The 23,268-nt window shown below is 47.5% G+C and overlaps 1 protein-coding gene and 1 long non-coding RNA gene across 2 annotated transcripts; both read right to left on the reverse strand.

The window, feature by feature from the left end:
• Positions 1 to 388: 388 nt before the first annotated feature.
• Positions 389 to 16,769, reverse strand: LOC119853314. The gene is made up of 3 exons (XR_005292016.2): positions 15,581 to 16,769; positions 3,576 to 3,906; positions 389 to 2,788 (listed from the first exon to the last, which is right to left on the reverse strand). It is a non-coding gene; the product is annotated as an uncharacterized LOC119853314 (long non-coding RNA).
• Positions 16,770 to 19,174: 2,405 nt separating this feature from the next.
• FOXA2 (forkhead box A2) lies at positions 19,175 to 21,959 on the reverse strand. The gene is made up of 2 exons (XM_038396162.2): positions 21,735 to 21,959; positions 19,175 to 20,848 (listed from the first exon to the last, which is right to left on the reverse strand). The coding sequence occupies exons 1-2, from the start codon at positions 21,819 to 21,821 to the stop codon at positions 19,604 to 19,606; spliced, it is 1,332 nt and encodes a 443-aa protein (XP_038252090.1). The 5' UTR covers positions 21,822 to 21,959; the 3' UTR covers positions 19,175 to 19,603.
• Between the last annotated feature and the right edge of the window lie 1,309 nt (positions 21,960 to 23,268).

The raw sequence follows: 23,268 nt of genomic DNA on the forward strand, positions 1-23,268 counted from the left end.
GTCCTGATTTGAGCTGGGGCTATAGGCGCCGCTGTGATATAAATAATAAAAACAAAACAAATCAAAACATCACAATGGATCAATGGGCCTCATTCACACCTGTATCATTGCAGTTTTACCCTGGTGTACCTTCATTGAAATCAACGAACTTCCACCAGTGTAAAAGTGGAGTAACTCAGTGGTGACTCAGATGCTATGCTTTTTACCCCATGCCAGACACTTACTTAGGTGGGACTACACCGATTTATACCGATGCATTAGTTCACATTTAAACTTGCTGCTATAAACAGATATAATTAGTCTATGCGTCATTCAAAGACATATAAACATAACTTCAAGGTATTAAAACAAGAGTCGCCATAACAAATACAGACACCAAGAGGCAAACTGAGATGATATCTAGGAATTTAATAAGAAATATATAAAGCAGCAATAACATCAGTTAGTTACATATTTTCTACAATGTTTATACCCACCATCGATGACTTCTGGGATTATTAAAATAAGAAATATGAAGATTAATACATATCAATTAATCATTATCCTAAATTGCAATGGGTTTACTCTAACCTTGTTTCATATTTATGCCCTCAGTCTGAAATTGGAATCACAGCCAAAACATCACGTTTATTCTAATTTATTCTATGTAGCACATATTTACTCAGCTTTCTTTTTTCCTTCCAGCTGAAGTGAGAGAAATCATTTTTGTTCTGATAATCTTTACATTTAAAAATGTCTAGAAAGGAAGTCCTTCCCAAGAAGTATCTCTATAGAGTACAGTGAACTGCTCTGTTACATATATTGGGCCCGATTCTCATTTACACTAAGTTTCCCTTCCAGCACTCTGGCAATGTAAATATGCCTTAAAGTAGGGGCTGAGGGGAGGGGTGTAAATGTAATGTATGCACACTTCAGAAAGGTCATTTCACACTCCCATAGAAGTGTAAAGATATCTTAGTGTCCACAAGAACGTACATCCTGCATGTAGTAAAAATGTATATGAGATTTCATTTTGTATTTAGTAAATTTTCTGGATTCTTAACAGCATGCTTTATTACAGAAAAATCACATTTTATACCAGTGTATGCATATTTCTGTAATATCTACAAATGCTGTCCTTTCTAGTAGTTTGCAGAAGCATGCCTGGTTTAAAATGCTGTGCAAATGCATTATACAATTAGAGATTGTAGCTGCATGTGGTGATCATGTCAAATGTATTTCAAAAACATTTATGAATAGAACCGTAAAGTTTAGAAATGCATTTCATTTCCCAGGGAGATACCCAAAATATTGCTACATGAACCCAAGAACACAAAGAGACACATTAACTACATAAAGCATCCTATGTCACATCAGTTGTCAATTAAATGAACAGTCTGGGCTGAAATTTGTCTGACTGTAATAAAAAAAGCATTTATGAGATTAATGTCTGCAGTACAGAAGAGAGCAGAGATATTAAAAGGAAACATATGTGCACTAAAAATAGTTACTTAATTCAAGTTCCTACTGTTCATTTTGAAGTCACACAAAGGATATTAATAAGACTTTTGCTTTTCCTAGGATAGCCCTTCCTTTAAATGATGAAAGCAGGAGGCATTTTTACAAACACAAGCAGTTTCTTTTCTTTTCCTCGGCTGAGATACTGGATGATGGGGCAATAAACACATTCATATCTTTGCTGCTGACCACTTATTACTTTTTAGACTGATAAGCTTCTATTTTCAACTAATTTAAGGGCTGGGAATGGCTATGGTGAAGATATGTCAATACAAGGCTTCCTGGAAACACTAAAGTTGATTCAAACAGCAAACATGGAAGTAGTATTTCTATAAAGTGATACCTTTTTCCCCCCACTGAGTAGGATAAACAGTGATAAAATTCACTAGGGCAGAAAAAAACCTAGCACTAAGCTATTCTGCTGGGAGCTAGGGGATCCAATCCTTTCTACCATTTCAAGTCAATGGGAGTTTTGCTCTTGACGTCGGTGTGTCAGGGTCGGGTCCTCGATGGCATAATTCAACAATGCTGCATTTCCAAGGCATCTTCCTCATTCCTTTCAAATGAACCCCACTGGAGGTAATGATCCATCATCTGCACTGAGGGAAGCGTTATAACCTAGGTTGTGTCACATGCTGTCTGGACACACTTGTGTTGAATAGTTACGATTGGGCTTCTCTGCAGTTTCCTCCTTTGTTATCTCTCTCTTCCTTTCCCCTCTAATATTTTGCAGGTTTGGGTTGTTGTTTAGCCCCATGCCGGCTATTGTAGTTTGGTCCTGGATCTACTATTGCTATGGATCAATGGCAATTAGTGCCCCTTTTTCAAATGGAAAAAGTCATTAGGTTCTTGACCGATACAAGCCTGGAGTTCCCAGACCAGTGTCCCTTCTGGGGGTCTTTCTGGTGCAAATGGCAACACCAAGCAGCCCCGCTCTGTGTGAGTAAGTGTAGGGTTTACAGTGTAGCTCTCTTTAGGCTGACAGGAAAATTAAATTAGACGAGGCTCTCACTCATTGTCCTGGGTTAACAGGCTTGGGGGAATGGTGGCTCTCCAGGGAATAAGGAGAGACATGAGAGAGAACGTGGGAATTGAGTGAAAAATATTCCCTGGTCGTTTCCCTGCTGGTCCCTTTACAACTCCAGCTTGTCCCTCTGCTGTGAGGCCGACTTACTTGCACAGAGAAGAAAAGGGAGCCCAGCAGCCATCATGGTGGGGGGGGGGCACAGCTTCCAAATCCCAGCCCCTGAGCTTTCTCCTCTCCACTCTGCGGCAAACTTCCCAAGGATTCCTAGGAGCAAAAAGATGTTACGTGGATTCTATGAATGTCACCCCCACAGATATAGGGAGACTTCCACGGGGGGTGGAGGGGTTGGTTGGTTTTAGTTTGGGTTTGGGGGGTTGTTTGTTTGTTGGGGGGGTGGATGGTTTGTTTTTGGGGGGTTGGGTTTGGTTAGTTGCTTTGGCTTTGTTGGGGGGGTTGTTGGTTTGTTTGGGGGGGTCATTTGTTTGTTTTTCGCTTGTTTTATTGACAAAGCCTTTTGGCAGCTGAAGGTCTGTTCTGAGAAGGGCTTTTTTTTTTTTTTTTTTTGTGCAGGTGGCAATTAACACCAAGCTTCGGAGTGGAAGCTAGACTGTCCCAAACCCGGTAGGAGCAGGGTATTTCTGGAGGGGGACACAGAGGAGAGGGGCTTAGCAAATATTTAAAACTTTTACCATGTGACAAAAGTTGGGGGGGGGAAGAGCTGGAATGGAATAGAGGATGGGGGAGGGAGTTGGAAAGGACCCGTTTTCTCCAGTTCTGAGAAATGATCATATTTTGCTATTGCCGATTGCCCGAAGAGGCTGGGAGGGAAGGGGAGGATATGTATTCACATGCATTCACATGTCATCCGAATTAAACCAGTGTCCTCTTATTGAAACAATAAACCATACAAATGCATCCGATGAAGTGAGCTGTAGCTCACGAAAGCTTATGCTCTAATAAATTTGTTAGTCTCTAAGGTGCCACAAGTACTCCTTTTCTTTTTGCGAATACAGACTAACACGGCTGCTACTCTGAAACCAATAAACCATACATGCGCTTTAATCTCTTCGAATGCTTCGGTTACATTCACTTCACTGAATTCGAAGTGCCGGCTATGCTTTTACACGAGCCTTCATTCCAAAACGGGTCGCATGTGAACAAAGAATCTCCCTGGTCTTCTCTCTCTTGACTTCGGCAGAATGGCTTGTGTCGGTTTTTAATCCCAATGGGAGGTGCCCGATCCTTCACCCAGGGGCCGATCCTGGGACCACTCCCAGGATCTTCAGAGTACATCCAGTTGCTGGAATCGGGGGAATTCACACCGGTAGTCGGTGTGATTGAGAGGAAAATCAATCCTTCCTTATTTTCAGCAGGAGGTTAGCCTGAAATAAAATGCGTGGAATCAAACCCCAAAATTAGGCGCTAATGTAGGGCTGTGGTGGTAAAGACAGAAAGACTTGGTTAGTCTGTGGCAAAGAAGTTCTGGAGACATTGTGGTACCTGGCTAGATCCTTTAGGGAAAGGCATTCAGCCATTCTGCATTAATAAAACCAATACAGGCTGTATTGCACCTATTGCTTTGCTAGATACTATTTCAAAACCGGGCATTTCCTAATCCTTGCCAGATTATTGTTTTAGGATGCACCCACTGGTTCCTTTCTGTCTTTGCTACGATTTTACTTTGCCATCCGAATTTGGCTAGCAAAGGTGTTTGTCCAAAAAACCCCATTGCTCTGGTAACTCCTGTCCTGTGGGTCATTGTCCAATGAAGGGCAACGGGGAAAACCAATTGTTGTCCTCCTTCACCAGCCGCTACAATTGCAGTCAGCGGACTAAATGGGGGAATCCCCTGCAGCGAATTGGGTGTGCAGGATCTGTGGAGGATCCACCTGAACAAACTTTTGTGTGCGGCAAAAGACAACAGCGTTGTTAACACTTTGTGTGCAGTTAACAGACTAAATCTGACGGCTGTTTCCGAGGCAGCGGGTGGGTTTATTGCACTATCCTGTCAGTGTAGCTTTCCCGAGCCAGACTAGATGGGTGGGGTTTAACTCCACATGGGGAAGGCTCCCCCCCCCACACCCCCCGCTGTGATCCTGGGGGGTGAAGTGTTCCTGGCCAGCCATGAGAATTGCTGAAGCGGTCTGGGCTTTTCTGGCTAACTTTGGTAACTTTGGCAGGATCCCACGTTCTCCAAACTGCTTGTTGGCATGAGGATGAGATGCTATGGGGGGAAAGAATAGTTCGTGTGGAAAAATAAAGAGCGATTTAAAAGGAGATCGGGTTGGGGCCCCGATCTCCTTTCCATTTCTCTCTCGGAGCAAATTCTCCCAGGTCCGCTGGTGCTTGTAAATCAGACACACGCCTGCTTCTGTTTTAATGCGATTTGCATTTTCTAAAAAACTTTTTGAACATTCAATTTCATGCTTGGCTACACTGGTAAATACAGTGCCACGTCATGCCGCCCTCCGCCCGGCTGTAATGAGCAAGCAGAGATATGCTTATTTAAAATCACGTTTCCAGCAAAAGGCATTACCGGGGTGCTATCAGCAGCCTCCACCTGAAATAGTTTTGCAAGACGGAGCGTATCTGAATTGCATTGTCCTCCGCTCGTGCACGGCGGGACGCTCATGCGGGCTTTTTATGGGGCTTCCTAACGAGATTTTAAGCATAAGCTTTCGTGAGCTACAGTTCATCCGATGAAGTGAGCTGTTGCTCACGAAAGCTTATGCTCTAATAAATTTGTTAGTCTCTAAGGTGCCACAAGTCCTCCTTTTCTTTTTGCGAATACAGACTAACACGGCTGCTACTCTGTAACGAGATTTTGATCACTTGTTTTTTTTTTTAACCGTTCCTTTGCCGATCGCTGGGGTTGGAGTTGCGCTGAACGCGCACAAACACACACACACGCACACACACACCAAGTATAACTGAGCAAAGATCAGACGCGGTCTCACTGCCCCCAGATTGCATCCAGTCCTGGGCTACTGACTCAGGCAATGAATTCAGGGACTCGAGCCTCACCCCCGTTGAAGTCAATGGTAAAGCGCCCATGGACTTCAGTGGGGCAGGATCAGTCCCTAAATTAGTAATGTCCCATATCCTGTAACAGGATCTGCTGGAGCAATGGGGCTAGCGGAGGATTCTGGGCTGGATCCGTTCCTTCCACACCGACCCGCCTGTCTGTCAAGACACATTTAAAGTGCGGACAGCTTCGCAGAAATGGACTTGATACAGGAGTGTGTGTGTGTCCGCCCGAGCTGTACAAAACAGGCACGTGTATTGGGATATCTATGCGCACAGATTAGTTTCTTTCTGCCTGTGCATATAGCCAGAGAGAGACAGAGATGGGGTCTGCTTCAATGTTTCGATCTCTGTTTAATAGTCCCGGTTTGCAGGTTCCCGCAGTCCTGGCTTTGGTTGGTTGGTTTGGGGGGGGGTTTGTTGTTGTTTTGTTATGTGAAGCCAGTGGAAGCCCAGCGCTGTGACTGACTAGAAGTACACATAGGGCGTCCTCAAAAGCACCTGTCCAAAAAGTCCTAAACAACGACGGGTGCGGACAATCCTTCATACGCCTTGAAGTCCTGGCAGGAGAGTCGACCCGCAGAACGGTCTATCAGATTAAACAATAACCTGATGGGCTAACTCCTGCTTTTCTCGTTGATCAATGGGAGTAAAGACCAACATTAGGTCTGGTTGGATTCCTGATTGACACCTGTGCCCGGCCCTTTGTGGACTAAACTCTGCCGACCGCTGTCCCTTCCTATTGCTGGCTGGCTGGAGCTCTCTGCACGGCTGGTCTGTATCAGGTCCGGAATGCTGCGGAGTGAAACCCGATTTTGAATTGTTTTCTATCCCAAGGCTCGGCGAACCTGGGAGCTACGCTACCGGAGTCTTGGGGGGGGGGGGTAAATGAAAGTAGTCAGAAACCAAAGCCAGGAGTTAGGAAATTTCTTGGCTCAGTTTTAACTCCAGAAGGGATGACAAGTGTGGCGAATAATGTGATCCTGCGTTCCCTTCGAAGTTCCGCCATAGACATTTCTTGGAAGCAGGATCGGCCCCGTATTTCCCAGTAAAACTCCCCAGCAAACCCACCCATTGCAAAGAGAATTTGTTGGACAGGGAAAGTACATTGCAACTGTCTTTGAAGCGTCATTCCCGTAAAAAGAAAGTTTATCCAAAAGAACATAAGAAGTGAATCATAACGAATACTTTACCTATATTCTGTCACAGGTCCCTGCTTTTTGTGTGGCAGTGACTGAGATATAAAAACTACTCAATCCCTGTTGGCTTTATTAATCACTCATCATTGATTATTGCTGCAATTATAGATCATAAGGAAAATAATTATAGCCATCGGTATGTATTCTTCACAAGAGAAGAGTGGGATGAGGAACTACTTTCTGATAGGCAAGCACTGCATGTATTTGATTAATGGATAGAAAATCTATCTAAGCTATTAATAGTATCGTTTAATTCCCTTCTATTTAAAACTAGACGATAGCCCACATGTCCTCACTCGGATTGAGCTCCTCTCCTGATTTCCACCGGTAAAAGTGTCGGTTTCTGCCCCGGGGAAAAGTTTTCCTCTTGCTGGGGTGATTGTTTCTAATTTTGACACTTATTCCACTAGCGATGGGGGCGGGGGGCTTTTTTTTTTTTAAGACAAAGCTCCTGTCTGATTTCAGGATTGTCTGTCTCTTGCAAAAATAGGGGGGCCCCTTATATCCCCCTCACGGCTTCAATCCCTCCGGGGTTTTCCCCGCGTGCCCGGGCATATATAAATTCATGTATCTCCCCAAGTGCGTAAAGCAGAAAATGTTGCAGGCAACTTTCATGCTAATGTAATCCTTTCAGTTAGGCAGGTGTTGGGGACTTAGATGAGAGACCCTCAATGAGAAATCACCGCCTATAAACAATCATCCTTGGGCAAAATGTCAAGCGGAAGAGCTGCGCGTATTTACGCCTGGCCAGCAGCTGGTTCTCTGCGTTTGGGGGGCAGTTGATTAGTGGGGTAGAGAAGGACATCCTGGGGAAAACAGCTAGACCTCCTGAATTTAGCATCGCTCTGCAAACCAGCTGGAAGGACACTTGAGGGGGTCATAAAAGCAAAAGCCACAGCAACCTGGATTTCCTCCGCTGTTCACGTGTCTTTCCAAAAATCCGTCTGTGCCGGTCCCCCTCCCCTCTCCCTCATCAGACCTGCTACTTTGTTCTTGGCCCCTTTTAAATGTATTTCAGCAAGCAAACGAGACACAGGTGCATGCCCGGAAAACCAGAACAGGCTGAAAGTGAGAGAGGCGATTCAATCGGATGGAGAGGGGGACAAGGGCAGGTTACTTTTAGTTGTTGACAAAGGAAGGGCAGAATCTAAACACCGCTTCAGACAATCAATGGACCCTTGTCTCCGGTTACAGAGCTGGGCTCTCTAAATGAGTCTGGCATGCTGATAACTGCAGGGTAGGCACCTGAGATAAACTCCTTCCAAGGGCTTGATGGCGCAGGAGATAGGGAAGGATCTGGGGCATGATCTGCGGCTGTGGAGAGGCGCCTTAATTTGCCTGCCCCTGCGTAGAAAAGGACAAAGAATGGTGCATGGGCTAACTGGCAGCAGCGCAGTTGTCATGAGCCAGAGGAGACGCGCTGGGCGAAGAAGTCGCTGTACCCTGGTGCTTATTTGCAGGACTGATGATCATTATAGGGCGTAGCAGCCCTGTTAGTCTGTATTCGCAAAAAGAAAAGGAGTACTTGTGGCACCTTAGAGACTAACAAATTTGTTAGTCTCTACGGTGCCACAAGTACTCCTTTTCTTATTACAGGGCGTGAAGCTGTTTCCCCTCTAGCTCGGTTCCTTTGGAGTGGCTAGGACTTCTGAAGGGCCAGCACAAAATCTATACCTAGTGATTCCCCTCCTGACTTAAGAGTTTCAACTTCAAAAGCCTTCGGTCATGTTGAGGGTAGTGGGGACAGGTTGGTGTTTCGGGGGTACATTCTGAACGAGGTGCAGCTGTTACTTTGGCTTTCTTGCCAGAAATGTACCGCTGGCCCTCCTGGGGGATCTGATGGGGGAAATACTAAACTCAATGACAAGAATGTATTTATTGCCAAACCTCCAGAAACCCTTCGGAAGGGAAGCCCCCTGTTAAGCGACACTTTCCTGATCTAAAGCGATCAATGGTTTCAATGGGTTCTCCCCTCTTCACTGCCGCCCTGGCTGACATCTTGAATGACACCGAGGCCATGTGTTGTCTAGTGTCTTCCTCTTGCGGGAACACCAGCATCTAGCAGTGGGAAGACCCCGGTTGGCTTAGCCCTAGCTGCATACATAGCGCTCCTGGGCGCTTTGAGGTCCGGGGAATTTCTGAGGCTGCAGGAGGAGGTTGAAGAGACGCGGCCACCCGCGGGTTTGCGTTTGATCTTGGAAGCTGGGGAGCCCCAGCCAGGTCTGACAGCCAGATCCACGCGCAAAGCCTCTCCTGGTTTGCAAGGCGGTTAATGGCGCAGCCCTTATTCAGCGAGTCTTCCAGGAGAAGGCCAGGCAGAGTTCAGTGGGAGACACCTCTCCCATTGCTTATTAAAGCAGCCTACAGGTTCCTGTTTCCATCATTCCCTGCGCGCACGGATCCACCAAAAAGGAATGGCTCCGCAGCGCCAGATTTTCAGATCTAAGGCAAAAAGCTCCCCCCCACACACTCCCCCCATACACTGCCAGTGCGCTCTCCATGCCCAGCCAGATGTTCCCCAGCTGCTGCGGTTGGAGCCATTCGGCTGAGTGATTCTTTTCAGCTTGCCATCTACAGTATTTTCAATTCCACCCAAATAAATAATAATAATAGTAATGAAAAGCAACCCTGCAAATCAATCAATAAAGCGCTGGAAAATAAGCACGGTTTATGGGCGAGGGAGTGCGTTTTTTAAGGCTAGTTTTGATGGCAAAACAGCACCGGGATAAATGGACGGTAGCAAGAAAGGGTTAAAAACCCCCAGCGTTGTACGGCAATCATTTCTGAGCACATCCCGGGTCTGACTATCCCACCCCCGAGAACTCCGAGCCCGAAGCAAATGGTCAAAGCCCGGTGTTATGTCTGGGACCTGGGAATGGTTAGCCACAGTATAAACAGCAGGTTTCAGAGTAGCAGCCGTGTTAGTCTGTATTCGCAAAAAGAAAAGGAGGACTTGTGGCACCTTAGAGACTAACAAATTTATTAGAGCATAAGCTTTTGTGAGCTACAGCTCACTTCATCGGATGCATTTCATCGGATGTATAAACAGCAGGAGCTCTTCTGTTTTGCATATAGTGGATCGCCAAGTTTGAGTCACTGTTATAAAGTGGATCTTTACTTCAGGACAGCACCGCATAATTCCCAACCTATTGATTCAGGAACCAGGGAGCATAGGGATCAAAAGGAGCCCTCAGATTTTTGTTCCTGAATGGGGAGGGGAGGGGAATAGTGTTTAAATATACAGCAATGGAGGTATTTACAAATAATGTCATTAGTGCGGACACGCCATTCTAACCTCCAATATCTTCATCTGAATTCTTTAGGGCCTGATCCAGAGGCCACTGAAGAAAATTGTGAGAGTCCTATCGAGTTCACTGATCTTTGATACAGGCTTTTTTCAGCCCTAGATCTCAAAGCACTCGAAAGAAGAAGAGCCGACTCGTTAGCTCCATTTTATAGATGGGGAAACTGAGGCAACTTGGGGGTCACAGGGGAAGTCGGTGGCTGAGCCGAGAATAGAATTCGGTGTAAGGGTTGCTCATCCTTGCAGGGAGATCTAGGAGGCCTTTAACATAGATACGGGATTGCAGATAAGGTGAGGAAGGACACTATGAAATGCGGTGTGAACAGAACAAAACAAGAAAACGAATTTAGTCCAGTATCCTATTCTTGTTTGCTCAAAAGCTGAAGCGACCAACTGTTAAGTCATTAATTTTAAACACAACCAAATACCCGCTATGTTCACCCTTCGGGTTTCATATCATGCTAGTTCCCAAAGCAACAGGGTTTTTCAGGTTGTTTTAATGTAATTGTCATTAGAAGCAGCAAGTTTCGGACCATCTCTTTTCTACTTTCGCAGAAGCCTGCATTGAGATCAAGGAAGATTTCGCCGTTAGAATTGGTGGCAGCATGTTCTCGTGTGATGATTTTACATTTAAGATTTTCTAGTCATATGCGTGTGTAGTCTTTGAGGGATAACTGGAGATTAATGCTTAACTCAGCAAAACTGGGGTTGAAAAAACTCTCCTGCGTTATATGAATTTAGAAATGGTTTTAACTCAGATTATTATCAAGGATGTTAGGTTTAAATCCCTGTATTTTAAAATTATGATTTAAAACAAAGGTTTTTCCAGTGCAGTAAGATTCATTAATATTTTGATGGATAAATCATCTGTAGCGAACGAAAGACCGAAACTCTGCATTTAAGATGATAACTTCTTATATATTCTTCCTTCTCCATATTAATTGGAAGTTTATTTCCTGAGCAGTCTTATGCTTTTACCGACATTCTAACGAAATTTCTCCTTTAAAAGGATCTCTTCTCCTTATCTCCAGAACAAAATCAAACCTAGCAATGTTTTCTGTGCTTATTTCAACTCACATCCTCCCACATTGCAAAATGACTTGGAATCTAAAGTTCACACGTACGATTCGAATGCAATCAGGTACCATGTTTCTCCGGATGAATCGTTTCCCGAATGTAGTCTACAACAAACTATTTCGGTTGCCTTGACTAGTTCATGAATATTATCACGCACCAAGGAAAGCAAAATGCAAAGGCGCTCTTGAAAATATGCCCCAAATAGAAATTGAGTACTCCTTTTCCAGAAACCATTTTTAGCTCTATTGGAGAGGAATCTGTCAAGTAAATAACAGGGCAGCAGCCTATAAATCATCCAATGGCATGCTGTTTAATATTTACTTATCTGAAGGTTATACACTGCCTAGGTAGCAAACTTTGAGGGTTTTGTTTCCACTCTCTCCCATACCTGGTTTTATGGATCAATATACTATGGAGGAGAAGCGAGCTTCTCCCCACCGCAATATCGGATTAGGAATATTTTTAGAAGAAAGAGGCGAATGTGAACTGACTTTAGCCTGCAATAGTCTAAAGCAGAATTACAGCTTGTAAAATCGGTCCCCATCAGTCTCCCAGGAGACCGGCTCAACTTCTACTTGGGTGTTCCACTCCTTGTTAGCCCGACAATAATTAGCCTCATCTCACCCCAAAGGTTTTTTCAGATTATCAATAAATGCATTTTTTGCATAGAATTATAAAAGGCCTGGCGGGGTCGTTTCCCTGGCTGTTTAGAGGGCGATACACTTTGGGAAAGTTTGCCACAATAGGTACACAACGGAGAGCAAAGCAGTTCTCTTTAAAAGTTGGAAGTGTGACTTTCTTATCAAACTGCTGGATATGTCATCTTCTTTGTGCTTTGATGTCTGGTGTCTTTTGAGACCATCTCTGCATGTCATTACCAGGCCCAAACAATTAAAGAAGTGGCCTTTTTTTTTCTTTTTTCTTTTTTTTACGGGAAATAAGAAAAAAAGAAGAAAAAAAGCTCTGTACACACTTAGATGATTTTTGGCCTCAGATCTTAACTGTGAATAGTGAAACTCACTATTAAACTGGCTTTTCATTTCTTAAATAGACAAGTTAAATACACGGAGAGCTTCAGATATTTGGGGCCTTCGATTTCAACTGTGGGATAGTGAAACTCCTGATTAAACTTAAACTGGCTTTTCATCAATAGACACGTTTAAATACACGGAGCCATGATTTTAGCGAATTTTATCCTCTGGGATGGTTTCGGCCGTAGAGAGCTAACTGTGGTCGCTGGAGAAAGTCATTATTAAACTTTAAACTGACTTTTCATAGCAGGGGCATTTGAATACTTTGATTACTAGGCAACCAAGCTGCACTGCAGCCAGCTAGTTTACCAACGTTACAGCCCTCGATTTTTGCCTTTAATCTAACTGTAATGATTAGAGAAATTGACTTTGCATCTTCAGACGAGTTTTAATGCAACCTAGGCCCTTTGGGCTCGATTAGCTGAACGGACTTTAGACTTCACAAAAGCAATTAAGTTTGATCGGATGGACCCTGTACTTTTCTTCCCCCTCTTCCTTCCCCCCCCCCAAAAAAAAAACCCACCATGACCCTGGGGTATAACCACTCCCAGGACTGGAAGGATGAGTGAAAATAAACGTTAGCTAGTGGGTCAAACAGTCACATCTCTCTGGTGTAGTTTCATGCAGCGGGGACACAGTTTGGGGGAGGTGGGGGCTGCAGAAGGCCTCTGATTTTGTTCGCTGGAATATGCAAAGCAGGGAGGGCCTGGCAAGCCGTGTAATTAAACCGAGTTACAAAAAGTTAAAGGAAAAGGTTGCACTAGCCTGGGGTTGCCATGGCTCTGACGACGCCGCAGCCTGTGATGTCCTCCAGCTAAAGGCATTCGGGGCCTGCGCTGTGACATTTGAAACCCTGCTCCTCTTATTCTTCTCTTCTTCTTGTGAGAAGGGGGGGGTGTCGGGCCGGGAGAGGGTGAAAAGTGCCTTCTCCCCTTTGATTGATCAGAGTAACCTTGCACCATTGGCAATCCAGGGTTTTGGGGTTTTTTTGCGGGGGAGGGGGAGTCCATTCTTTTTGCTAGAAGAAATGAAGGGGGGGGGCTGCACCCGAGGTGTCTTGTCAAGTCCTCTGTGAATTCAGTGCATCCGCGGGCGCCCCACTTTGGAAAGGTAGCTCTCGGCTGTGCGGGTGGAAAGCTGTCTTAATTGGGGGGGAGGGGCCCAGTTAGTCCATTCTTTCTCACCCGAAAAGGAAGCGGGGGCGGCTGCTTTCTTGAGGTAACGGGGGGGCTCTCACATTGACCCCACGAACTCAGGCCTCCTTAGGGAGCAGCTGATGGGTGCCTCGAAAGGCCCCAGGTTCTGAGCGCTGGAACCCCGCCGTTCTCTGCGTCCCTTCTCCTACGCGGCGCGAAGCGAGGATGTATTTATTTATGTCGTATTAAACCAAAACAAAAAACGAAACAAAAAAAACCGGGCCGAAGTGGGGGGAGAGCATCGACACGATAAAGATCAGGCGCGTAAATTGGCCATTTGGCAGATTAGATCTCTTTAAAACGCTAGCTTTCTTTCCAAAGTACCGTTGCATTAAGGGACCGCCTAGCTGTGAACCAATATCACAAAGGCCATTCCCTATTTAATTCAGTCCTGGAGTGGGCTTGACTTGAGGTTAATTTCCCCCCCGTCTCCATCCACACACACACGCACATTCCCTCCCCCCCCATCAAAGGATCCCAAGTGAAGTACGTGGATAGACACTCATTTAATGACAAGTAATTGAGGAATCCGAGGGGCAGCATTACGCGTGGAACGGGGAGGTTATTAATTATTTAAAAACCATTAGCCTCTCTGTGTGTCCTGCCCAGATCTCATCTTGTTGGGGAAATATAACCTGTCACATCAGTCAGAGCGAGGGGGAATCAGAAGCCACTGGCCCGTTCGCCTCCCTTTTCACGTGGAATTTGTTAATTGCCGTCTCACGTGGGAGGTGGGTTAGAGAAAAATCCCGGGCTCCCACCACCGCCCCTGGGCCATTTTCAGAACGAGATCACACTGGCCCCTTTGTATAGGCGATCTGTTGTGCAAAGTGACCGAATACCCCGTGTAAGCCGCGTTCAATTTCTCACCCATCTTGCTTCGGCATGAAATGAAATCCGTTTGCCAAAGTAAGATCGCGTCCGCAGAAACCGCTTGCAAACGCGCACCGCCTGGAACCCGCTCGCAAGGGGATAAAGAGATCCCCGAATCCTGCTTTTCTCTGCGCCTCGATTTTTAATAATAATCCTTCCTATTTACGCTTGGGAGAGAAAAGACATATCCTAGCCAACTGGAAACCCTTTTCTGCAAGCTCTAAGCACTCGGGCTGCTAGGGACAGCTCAGACACCGCTTTAAAGAGTGGCACTTGCTAATGCTATTTTTAATGTGGTCAGTTCTGGTGTTTTGTGTTGTGTTTTTGGAGGATTCACCCCTCATGCCAGTTAAAATCGATCTTTCCGCTATCCTCTTTCAGGTTAATTCAATGCATATGGATTTGTATGTCCTGAGAATGAGAATAAGTTAAACGTTTTTAGAATCTCCTTTGCCTTTTCATCTATTGTAAACTCTATTAAAGTGATGTATGCACGCATGCCTACCACGAATTCCTTTAAATTCACCACCACTCATTGAAAGTTATCCCCGAGTAAGCTGAGCGCCAGTGTCAGTTCCGTACAGCATTTCTCGGCTGTGCTTTGCCTGAAGTTTTCATAAACTGGCAGGCTTCAGGCATTCCCGTGGAATTGAATGCTATGATTTCCCCAGTAAAGCTTTCATTCAGTACACATGTGTTTAGGGTAACACATCCTAGTGTGTGTGTCGAGGGAGGGAGGATTCAAATACCTCGGATGTGCATTAAACCAGTGGGTGCGTCCCGACAAGAACAAAAGAGCATGTTTTAGATCAATCAGCAGGAAAAAGCGAAGTGAATCGATATGAAAACAATTACATGTGCTAGGAAACTCTGGCGAATGCAATACAACCCGGCTTGTCTCGGAAGGACCTGGCTATTGCGTGTTTTGTTCTCCGGGAAAGAACTCGCAAAGGAAATGCGAGCGAGACTCGTGGAGTTTCAGCGGGTTAGTCCCTGAGAACTGTCCATAAACGGAGCAGTAGAAAGACCACTGTGTAGGTTCGGGTTTTCACTACTTCCTACTCTCTCCCCCCCCCCCGTAGGGAGGTTTTCCTTTTAATTTAAACATTTAAATTTACATTTTTTAATCAACGACTACTTAATAAAAAGCAACCCTTCCAAGATCATTACCCGTGGGGCATTCCCTGTTTCAACCTCCTCCACTTTAATCCAAGAAATTAAAGATGGCAAAAGCCCTATTCGATTCCCCAGGATCGCCCCCGTTTACCTCGCTTGGTTTAATTTGGGGGGGGGGGGTAGAAATGGGGAAGCTGGAGATTGGAATTAAAAAAAAAGTGATGGAAATCACCTACCTGCTGCCCCCTGAGCTGCACATGGCGATGACAATCCAGCATTAGGCAGCCCAGAGCAACATCGCTGCATTTATTGGAGCTCAAATTGTGCGACTGTTGACTTTAGCACAAAGCAAAGATTTCACTGCCCGCTAGTTTAAAAATGAATATTTTACCAAGATATCGATCAGCTTTATAAAATTCAGTTAAGCACAATGGCTCAAAAGGAGAAAAAAACCGGAAAGGGACGCACTCTAATATCTGTGTAAATTTGCTGAAGTATGACGTGGTGTTGAAAGTTTACCCTCCTGGAATTTGGATCTAGATTTTTTTTTTTTGGTTGTTTAGTGACTTTTGTTTATTCACCGATCACGGTTACTTAAACCAGCAGGAGCAGCAAGAGCTTGGTGTGGCGAGGAACTAAATATATCGAGGGGAGAGGTTGTTTGTTGGTGTTTTTTTCCACCCTGGGTGTGTGCACGATCCATGGGGAAAGGGAGCGAAGCGAACAAGGCAACACATAAAGGATCTGCTTCTAAAGCAGGCATCCAAATGACATCCTTTTTATGTATGCGGACAGAACTGTATCTTATCGGTTGGGATCAGCGGAGTGAGAGACGCTAAGTAGTTTAAAACTACCATTTAACAATGGGCATGTGATACAGAACATAACCTGTTAGAGCATCGCAGCCCCGCGGCATTGTTCCCAAATCAGCCTCATTCCCTGCTTCTATTCTCCTTCCCTACGGGAGCCTTTTATGTGATAATGAAACACATTTTATGCTTTGGTTCACAACGTGTGTGTCCTTGCAGTGTAGAGACGGACAGATTTCTGGCTGGATCCTAGTTTTGTTTTGTTTTTGGAGGGTTTTTTTTTTCCACCCCCGCCTTCCTTCTCTTTCCCTGAACAATGCCGAATTTTAAGAAGGATTTGAATGTTATTTTGGGCAGCAGATCTATTACTCCTTAAACGCGTGGGAAAACAACAAGTGGCTGGGAAACGGGGTGAATGTGTTGCGTGAAAAAACGTTTCAGCACCGGGATGTGTTTTAATCAGGCAGAGGACTTGCTTTCAGGGCGAAATGTTTGCTGGGTTCAAAGCACCAGAAGCTGGTTTTAAAAATAGCACCTCATTCTTGGTTTGTAAAAGAAAACGTGTAGGTCATTTGATTCTACTCTCTCTGAAAACCAAGTGACCACCAGTGTGTGTATGATGTATGATTTATTCCCTACACAATGTGCTTTATTCCCTACACAATGTCACTTTTTATACGGACCTGTAGTGATGCGTGTCTAGACACAGACATAACAGGACTCACACAAACACTAATTATATTGTAATCAGATCCACGAATCTATCTATTGATATGCAACAAATCAACAATTAGACAGTGGAGTTTTTTCAATGCAACGTCGATTACTTTTCTCGAAAACCTGTCATATTATTTGGTAAACCTTCCATGTGTACATGGATATTTCTGGATATGAAAAATGCAAATCTACCCTATTTGAACGTTATTTTCCCTCTAATAACTGAAATCTGTGAAGAAACACATAGACTGCTGGACAGGTAAACAACAGAAGTTTGGGGACAATTTCCCCCCACAAAATATGCCATTCATGAAATCCACTGTATTTTCACTACTTAAACACGTGAGACATCATTATAGTGAATATATTTTCACATATTAAATTGTTTCACTATCTCCATTGGTTCGTACAGGGATTAAAGGTTTGAAATTATACAGTGCACACATACACTGCTACTGTTAATTGTAGTGTGTGACTATGTAGCTATCACAGTTTTCATTATGATCCATCCATATTAACATTTTCATTATTCCTGACAGTTCTCTATATGCACAATTAGCAGGAAGCATGAAAACCTATTCAAATGTATGTAATATGCTGAAAACAGCTTTACAACATTTAGTACTATATTCCCTCCCCCCCCATCCTTTTTTGTCACCTTAATAGGTCCATATATGGAATATATGTTAGCGGCACATTCAGGGTCTTCTTCAGTTTTAGTGAGATAAAGGGAAAGTATCTTGTCCCAACAAATTCGGGCCCAATCCTGCAGATATCGAAGTCACGGGTAAAATTCCCAGTGGTTTCTCAGGGGGAGGGGGGTGCGAGCCCTGTGTTTATACTGATGGGTGTGAAAAAATTTCCCATTCTAGGGCGCACAGTCCCTCCCTTTTCTCCCCAAAGTGGCCCCCAGTGAGTAAACCGAGGGCGGGATTGTAACATATTGTGCACATGGCCAGGCCTGTTCCAGGAAGGGGACAGTGTTCATGGTCATTCCGAACTTTGGGCTGCGGGCGCTCAGTCAAGGCGAAGAAGTTGATTGTATTTGGGTTAGGTGCTAGTATCCTAAACTGCATCTTGCCCAAACTTTAGGCTCATCCACCTTCCTCCAGCCGCCCCTCTAGCTTCTTAGAGCCGTTGTGCGCCCGGCTATTCGGGCAACTCAAGGAGTTAAGGTAGCTCCCGGCCGCCCTTAGCTCAACTGATCCCTTTCAAGGTTTCTGCAAACTCCAAAGTTCATGACATCAAGGACAGTCTGCAGCGTGTCACCTGGCGCCATAGAGACCGACCCGGTGTGTTTTACACGGCTCCTGCCTTTCAGATGGAATTCCGGGTCTTTGAACAGTCTCAATAACTAGCGGGGGGGGGGGGATTGTATCAAGAGGAAATGAGGAAAGGGGTGGCTTTCAGTAATCATCTGTAAATTCCTGATTTATAAGACTAACATGATCTATAATGGCTGGAAGGAGCCCAAGGGCAAATGCGGGTTTATTAGTAATGACGCCTTTTGTGTTTTCTTGCTTGCTTGTTTGAAGAGCGAAATCCGAGCACGGTTAATATCAAATGTTCCTTTTGGTTAGACCTGGAGTGACTACAACTCGGGACAAATCCGTGTAATCTGTAAAATTTTTCAGTTAATTATGAAAAAATATCTAAGATGCACATATGGCTATAGTACAAGTAATATACTTCTCTTATGTGTGTATTTTATAATAATATATAAGTATTTATATATATCTTTTACTCAATGCGTATTATATATATACTCTTTTCGTGGATGTATGTGTAGAGACATAGCTTATATTTTTCATATGTGTATATATTATCTATCTTATATAACATACGTTATCTTACATTCTTTTCCATATGTATTTTCCCACTATATATGAAGGTAAACTATACAGAGAGAATAAATATACACAGAGATACAGGGATATGTAGATATCTTTTAAATTATTGAATAAATTGAACCAATTTGTTTTCCATTTTCCCTGTCAGTGTTTTCCACCCGCAAGTGGGAAAAAAATCGGAAAATCCGAAGAAAAAGATTCAGGGGGAAAAAACGCCAATAACACTTTAATATATTTTTGTGAAACTCTGGCTGTTTGGGACCAGAATTCACATTTATAAGCCATAAATAAAGCATACAGAAACGATAAATTAATCAGATCCAAGTAGTTTACTCTCCCGGTAACATCAAACGTTTGTATCAATTACAACAATCTATCCTGACTTTTTTTTTTTTTTTTTTTGCTTTTTGTGAAATTTTCTCTTTTTTTTCTCCTTTTTTTGTGATTTTTTTCCTCTCTCTTTTTACAACGTGACAAGACTTTTGGTCCTCGGTTTAAAAACTAGCATTGTTTCACACTGAATAAGTTTTCCGTCACTTTCACACACACGCACAGAAAAAAAATAGATATATTTATAACTCCCTGCAACAAAAAGGTTACCCCACCCTCGCTGCCCATGAAATAAAATAATCCCCCCTTCCCCCCCCAACAATCCAACCAAAGAAATCAAATATCCCCGACTGAAATCGGTGCTTAAAGAGGCCGGGGCAATTCCGGGGCCTGATCCCACAGCCCATTGGACTTTGGATCAGGCTGGATGGGTGGAAATTTGTCCTTTGAGGATGGGGTTGGGAGGCTTGGAACACAAATAAACACAACAGCTTGAGCCAAGGACATCATCAGCGTGATCCAACATCCAGCCCCCGGGGCCGGCAGGGGAGCTTTAGGAAGAGTTCATGATGGGCCGGGAATACACACCTTGGTAATAAGAGGTGTCTCCGGCCAGCGGGGAGGCTTCTAAGCCACTTTTGTTCGTGACCGGGCCCATGGCCAGGCTGCCGGGCATGGGGGAGCCGTAGCCGGAGTAGTGCATCACCTGTTCGTAGGCCTTGAGGTCCATTTTGTGGTGGTGGGGGTGATGGTGGGGGTGATGGTGGTGGGGGGGCGGCGGCTGCTCGGAGGAGGACATCAGGTTGTTGATGGAGAAGGGGTGGTTGAAGGCGTAGTGGTGCTCGGGCTTGAGGTGGGCCTCGTGGGCCAGGTGGTGGGGGGCGAGCAGGTGCTGGGCCGGCGAAGGGGCCTGCTGCGGGGGGGTCCCTTTGAGCTCGGCCAGGGCCCGCTTGTGCTCGCGGCAGGGCGAGGCGCCGGGGTGGGGGGACTCGGGCCCACCCGCCGAGCTGTCGGAGGAGCCTCCTTCCCCGGGTTGGGGCGGCTGCTGGGGGGGCTGCTTCTTCCCCCCCCCTCCTCCCCCGCCGCCGCCGCCGCCGCCGCCGCCTCCTCCTCCTCCTCCCCCTTCCTTGCTCTTCTCGCACTTGAAGCGCTTCTGGCGGCGCAGGTAGCAGCCGTTCTCGAACATGTTGCCCGAGTCCGGGTGCAGGGTCCAGAAGGAGCCCTTGCCGGGCTTGTCCGGGGAGCGGGGCACCTTGAGGAAGCAGTCGTTGAAGGAGAGCGAGTGGCGGATGGAGTTCTGCCAGCGCTGCTGGTTCTGCCGGTAGAAGGGGAACAGGTCCATGATCCACTGGTAGATCTCGCTCAGCGTCAGCATCTTGTTGGGGGACTGCTGGATGGCCATGGTGATGAGCGAGATATAGGAGTAGGGGGGCTTGGCGTGGGTGTAGCTCCGCCGGTAGGTCTTGGGGTCCCGCGAGCGGTTGAGGTTGCCTTGGCCGTACATGGGGCTCATGGAGTTCATGTTGGGGTAGGGGGCCAGGGCGTTCATGGAGCCGGCCTGGGCGCCCATGGGGCTCATGCTGGGGCTCAGGTGGGGCCCCATGCCGCTGCCCATGCCGGCCATGGCCCCCGGGCCGGGAGACATGCCGGCCAAGGACGGGCTCATGCCGGTGCTGGCGTAAGACATGTTCATGGAGCCGGCCCCGCTCATGTTGGCCGGGCCGCTGCTCATGGCCGACATGCCCACGTAGCTGTTCATGCCCAGGCCCGCGTTCATGCTGCTCACGGAGGAATAGCTCTGCAAGGAAAAGGGGGGAGAGCGGAGGGAGGGGGGGTGATTAACGTCGGCTGCCGTGCAGTGCCTGCCACCCCTAGGCTGCTCTAGCAATGGGGCTGCGGGCGCGGGGGCGCCCCGGAAAGCGTCGGACGCTGCTGCCGCCGGGGCGAGCTGCTCTCGGCCGGGTCGCCGGTTGAGCCGGGGCCGAAAAAGCAACCCTCAGCCGGTAGCGGAAGGGGGCTGCGCCCACCCGAGCGCGCCGGGGAGGGGCAGCGGTCGCCCCCGATGGGGAACGGGGCTGAGGGGCTTGGTGTGGGGGGTGCTGCTGCCCCGGGCTGCGTGGGGGCTCAGTCGTTAAAGAACCCGCTGGCCGCCAGACCCATCGACCCCGCGGTCTGGGGGGGGGCGCGGAGGGCGGGGGGGGGTCTGCCTTGCACACCAGGTGGGCAGGGAAGGCGCCGCGGGGCACGGGGCTCCACTGGAGACGGCGCCCAGCGAGTCGCTTTCCCCTCGCCCGCCCGCCTCCAAGCCCAGCTTTCCGGCCGTAAACCTTTCCCCGCTTCTGCCGTGGCCCCCACCCCCCCGGGGCCAGGCAGCCCCTTGCCAGACACAGCTTTGTGCGGCCGGCGCGGCGCAGGCAGGGCAGAGGATCTGGAGGCGCCGCGAGTCAATATTTGGTCGCAAAGTTAATATTATCCCAAGGCTAACACGGCGCCGGATCCACCCCGCGCCCTGGCTTGGGCGAAGGAGGGGAGACCGGGAGGCGGCCGGGGGACGGGAAGGGGGTGTGGGATGGGCAGGGAGGGGGGGACCGGGACACACACACGCACACACACACACACACACACACACGCACACACACACACACACACGCGCGCTCCCCTAGGAGGACGAAGTTGTCCCCTACCTCGGGCTCCGCGTAGTAGCTGCTCCAGTCCGAGTGCTCGTGGCCTTCCATTTTCACGGCTCCGAGCATACTGGAAGCCGAGTGCATGGCCGTTTAAAATTTAACAGCCACAAGCACCGACGACAGGAGAGAGAACAACCCCAAAAAAAAAAAAAAATCCCAGCCCTCCCTCCCCTCTGTGTCTCACTCCCTCTCTGCCGGAGCCGGGCGGAGGGGGAGGGGGAGAAGTGGCCTCTGCAGGGCTGGGGTGGCTGCTTTTTTCTCTCCCCCCCCCCTTTTCCCCCCCTCCGCCCCCGCCCCGCCCGCCTTGCTCCTGCTGCTGCTTGGGTGGGTTTGTTGGGGTTTTTTTTTTTTCTTTCTCTTCTTTTCTCTTTTTTTTTTTTTTTTTTTTTTGCAGCCCAGAGTCGCGGTGGGAAAAGGAGAAGGCGGAGGGCAAGTGCTGCCGTGACGTTGGCGGCTGAGTGATATAGCACCGGGCGCCCCCGCCAGCCTCCAATCCCCGGACCCTGGCAGCCCATTTGAATAATCGGCTCACACCTAGGCGGGAGCCTTCGCCCCCTCCCCCGCACACACCTGCCCCGAGCTGCGCGGCAGGCGGAGGGCCAGGAGGGGGGACAAATCCCGACCCAGGCAGAGCGAGCCAGAGAAGGAGCGAGGGCGGCAGCTGGACCCGTCTTTATTGGCCGGTGTCCGGTCATCTGGCGAGCTGCCTGGGAGCCAGGCTGGGGGCGGGCTGCCATGCGGGCAGGCACTGCAGGACGGGGGTCCCTGCGCTTGTGACTGCAGCTGGGGAGGGAGAGGGGCCCTGCCCCCTGCTTGGGTGCCGCTGGACTGCCCCCAGGGCTGCCCCGCAGGGCTGGCCACCAGCCGGGCTCCGGGCTGGCTTAGCAAGTCCGGATTCTTTCTCCGGGGCTCTCGGTGCTTGCCGGAGCGGCTCGGACGCACGTGTGCAAAGCCCTGTCCTGGTTAGAGCGAGCTGTTTACACACCTTTAACTCGCCCTTGCTGCGAGCGAGAGCCAGACCCAAGTCACGGAGACGGCGGAATATTAGGCAGCATTTACCTCGGTGTCCAAGCCAGGCCCCGGGCTTCCTTGATTTTTTTTAGCAAGGTGCTAAAGGACTCGGGATCACCCATTTGTCTGTGACAGAACAGCCAGTTCCAAGGTTACCCAGTCACAGCCGAGGCGCCTACAACATTTCGTAACTAAAACAAACAAGGGGGAAGGTGAGAGTAGCCAACAGAAATAAACCAGGGAATCGCTGGTAAGGACCTGGGATTTTCGACCACAGCCCCCGAGCAGCCTGTAACCCCATCACGTGCCAGTCAAATTGTGACACTAACAGCAAGGTCGGAATTTAAAAAAAACCCACACACACACACACACACACCTAAGACATCAGGAAACTAGACAGAAAATCCCAAGACTTCGACCTCGAAACTATCTATGTTCCTGGCCAGCACACAACAGAATCAAAAGGAAAGGTGGTGCTATGTAATCTGCTCTGTACAAATTCTGCTAATTGTGTGTTCAG

The sequence above is a fragment of the Dermochelys coriacea genome, chromosome 3 (genome assembly GCF_009764565.3).
Source record: "Dermochelys coriacea isolate rDerCor1 chromosome 3, rDerCor1.pri.v4, whole genome shotgun sequence".
Classification (NCBI taxonomy): domain Eukaryota; kingdom Metazoa; phylum Chordata; order Testudines; family Dermochelyidae; genus Dermochelys; species Dermochelys coriacea.

Coding starts and splice junctions, on each gene's coding strand:
- FOXA2 (XM_038396162.2), bottom strand. CDS start 21,821: ATGCACTCGGCTTCCAGTATGCTCGGAGCCGTGAAAATGGAAGGCCAC. Junction 20,849..21,734: donor GCTACTACGCGGAGCCCGAG/GTAGGGGACAAC, acceptor TTTTCCTTGCAG/AGCTATTCCTCCGTGAGCAG.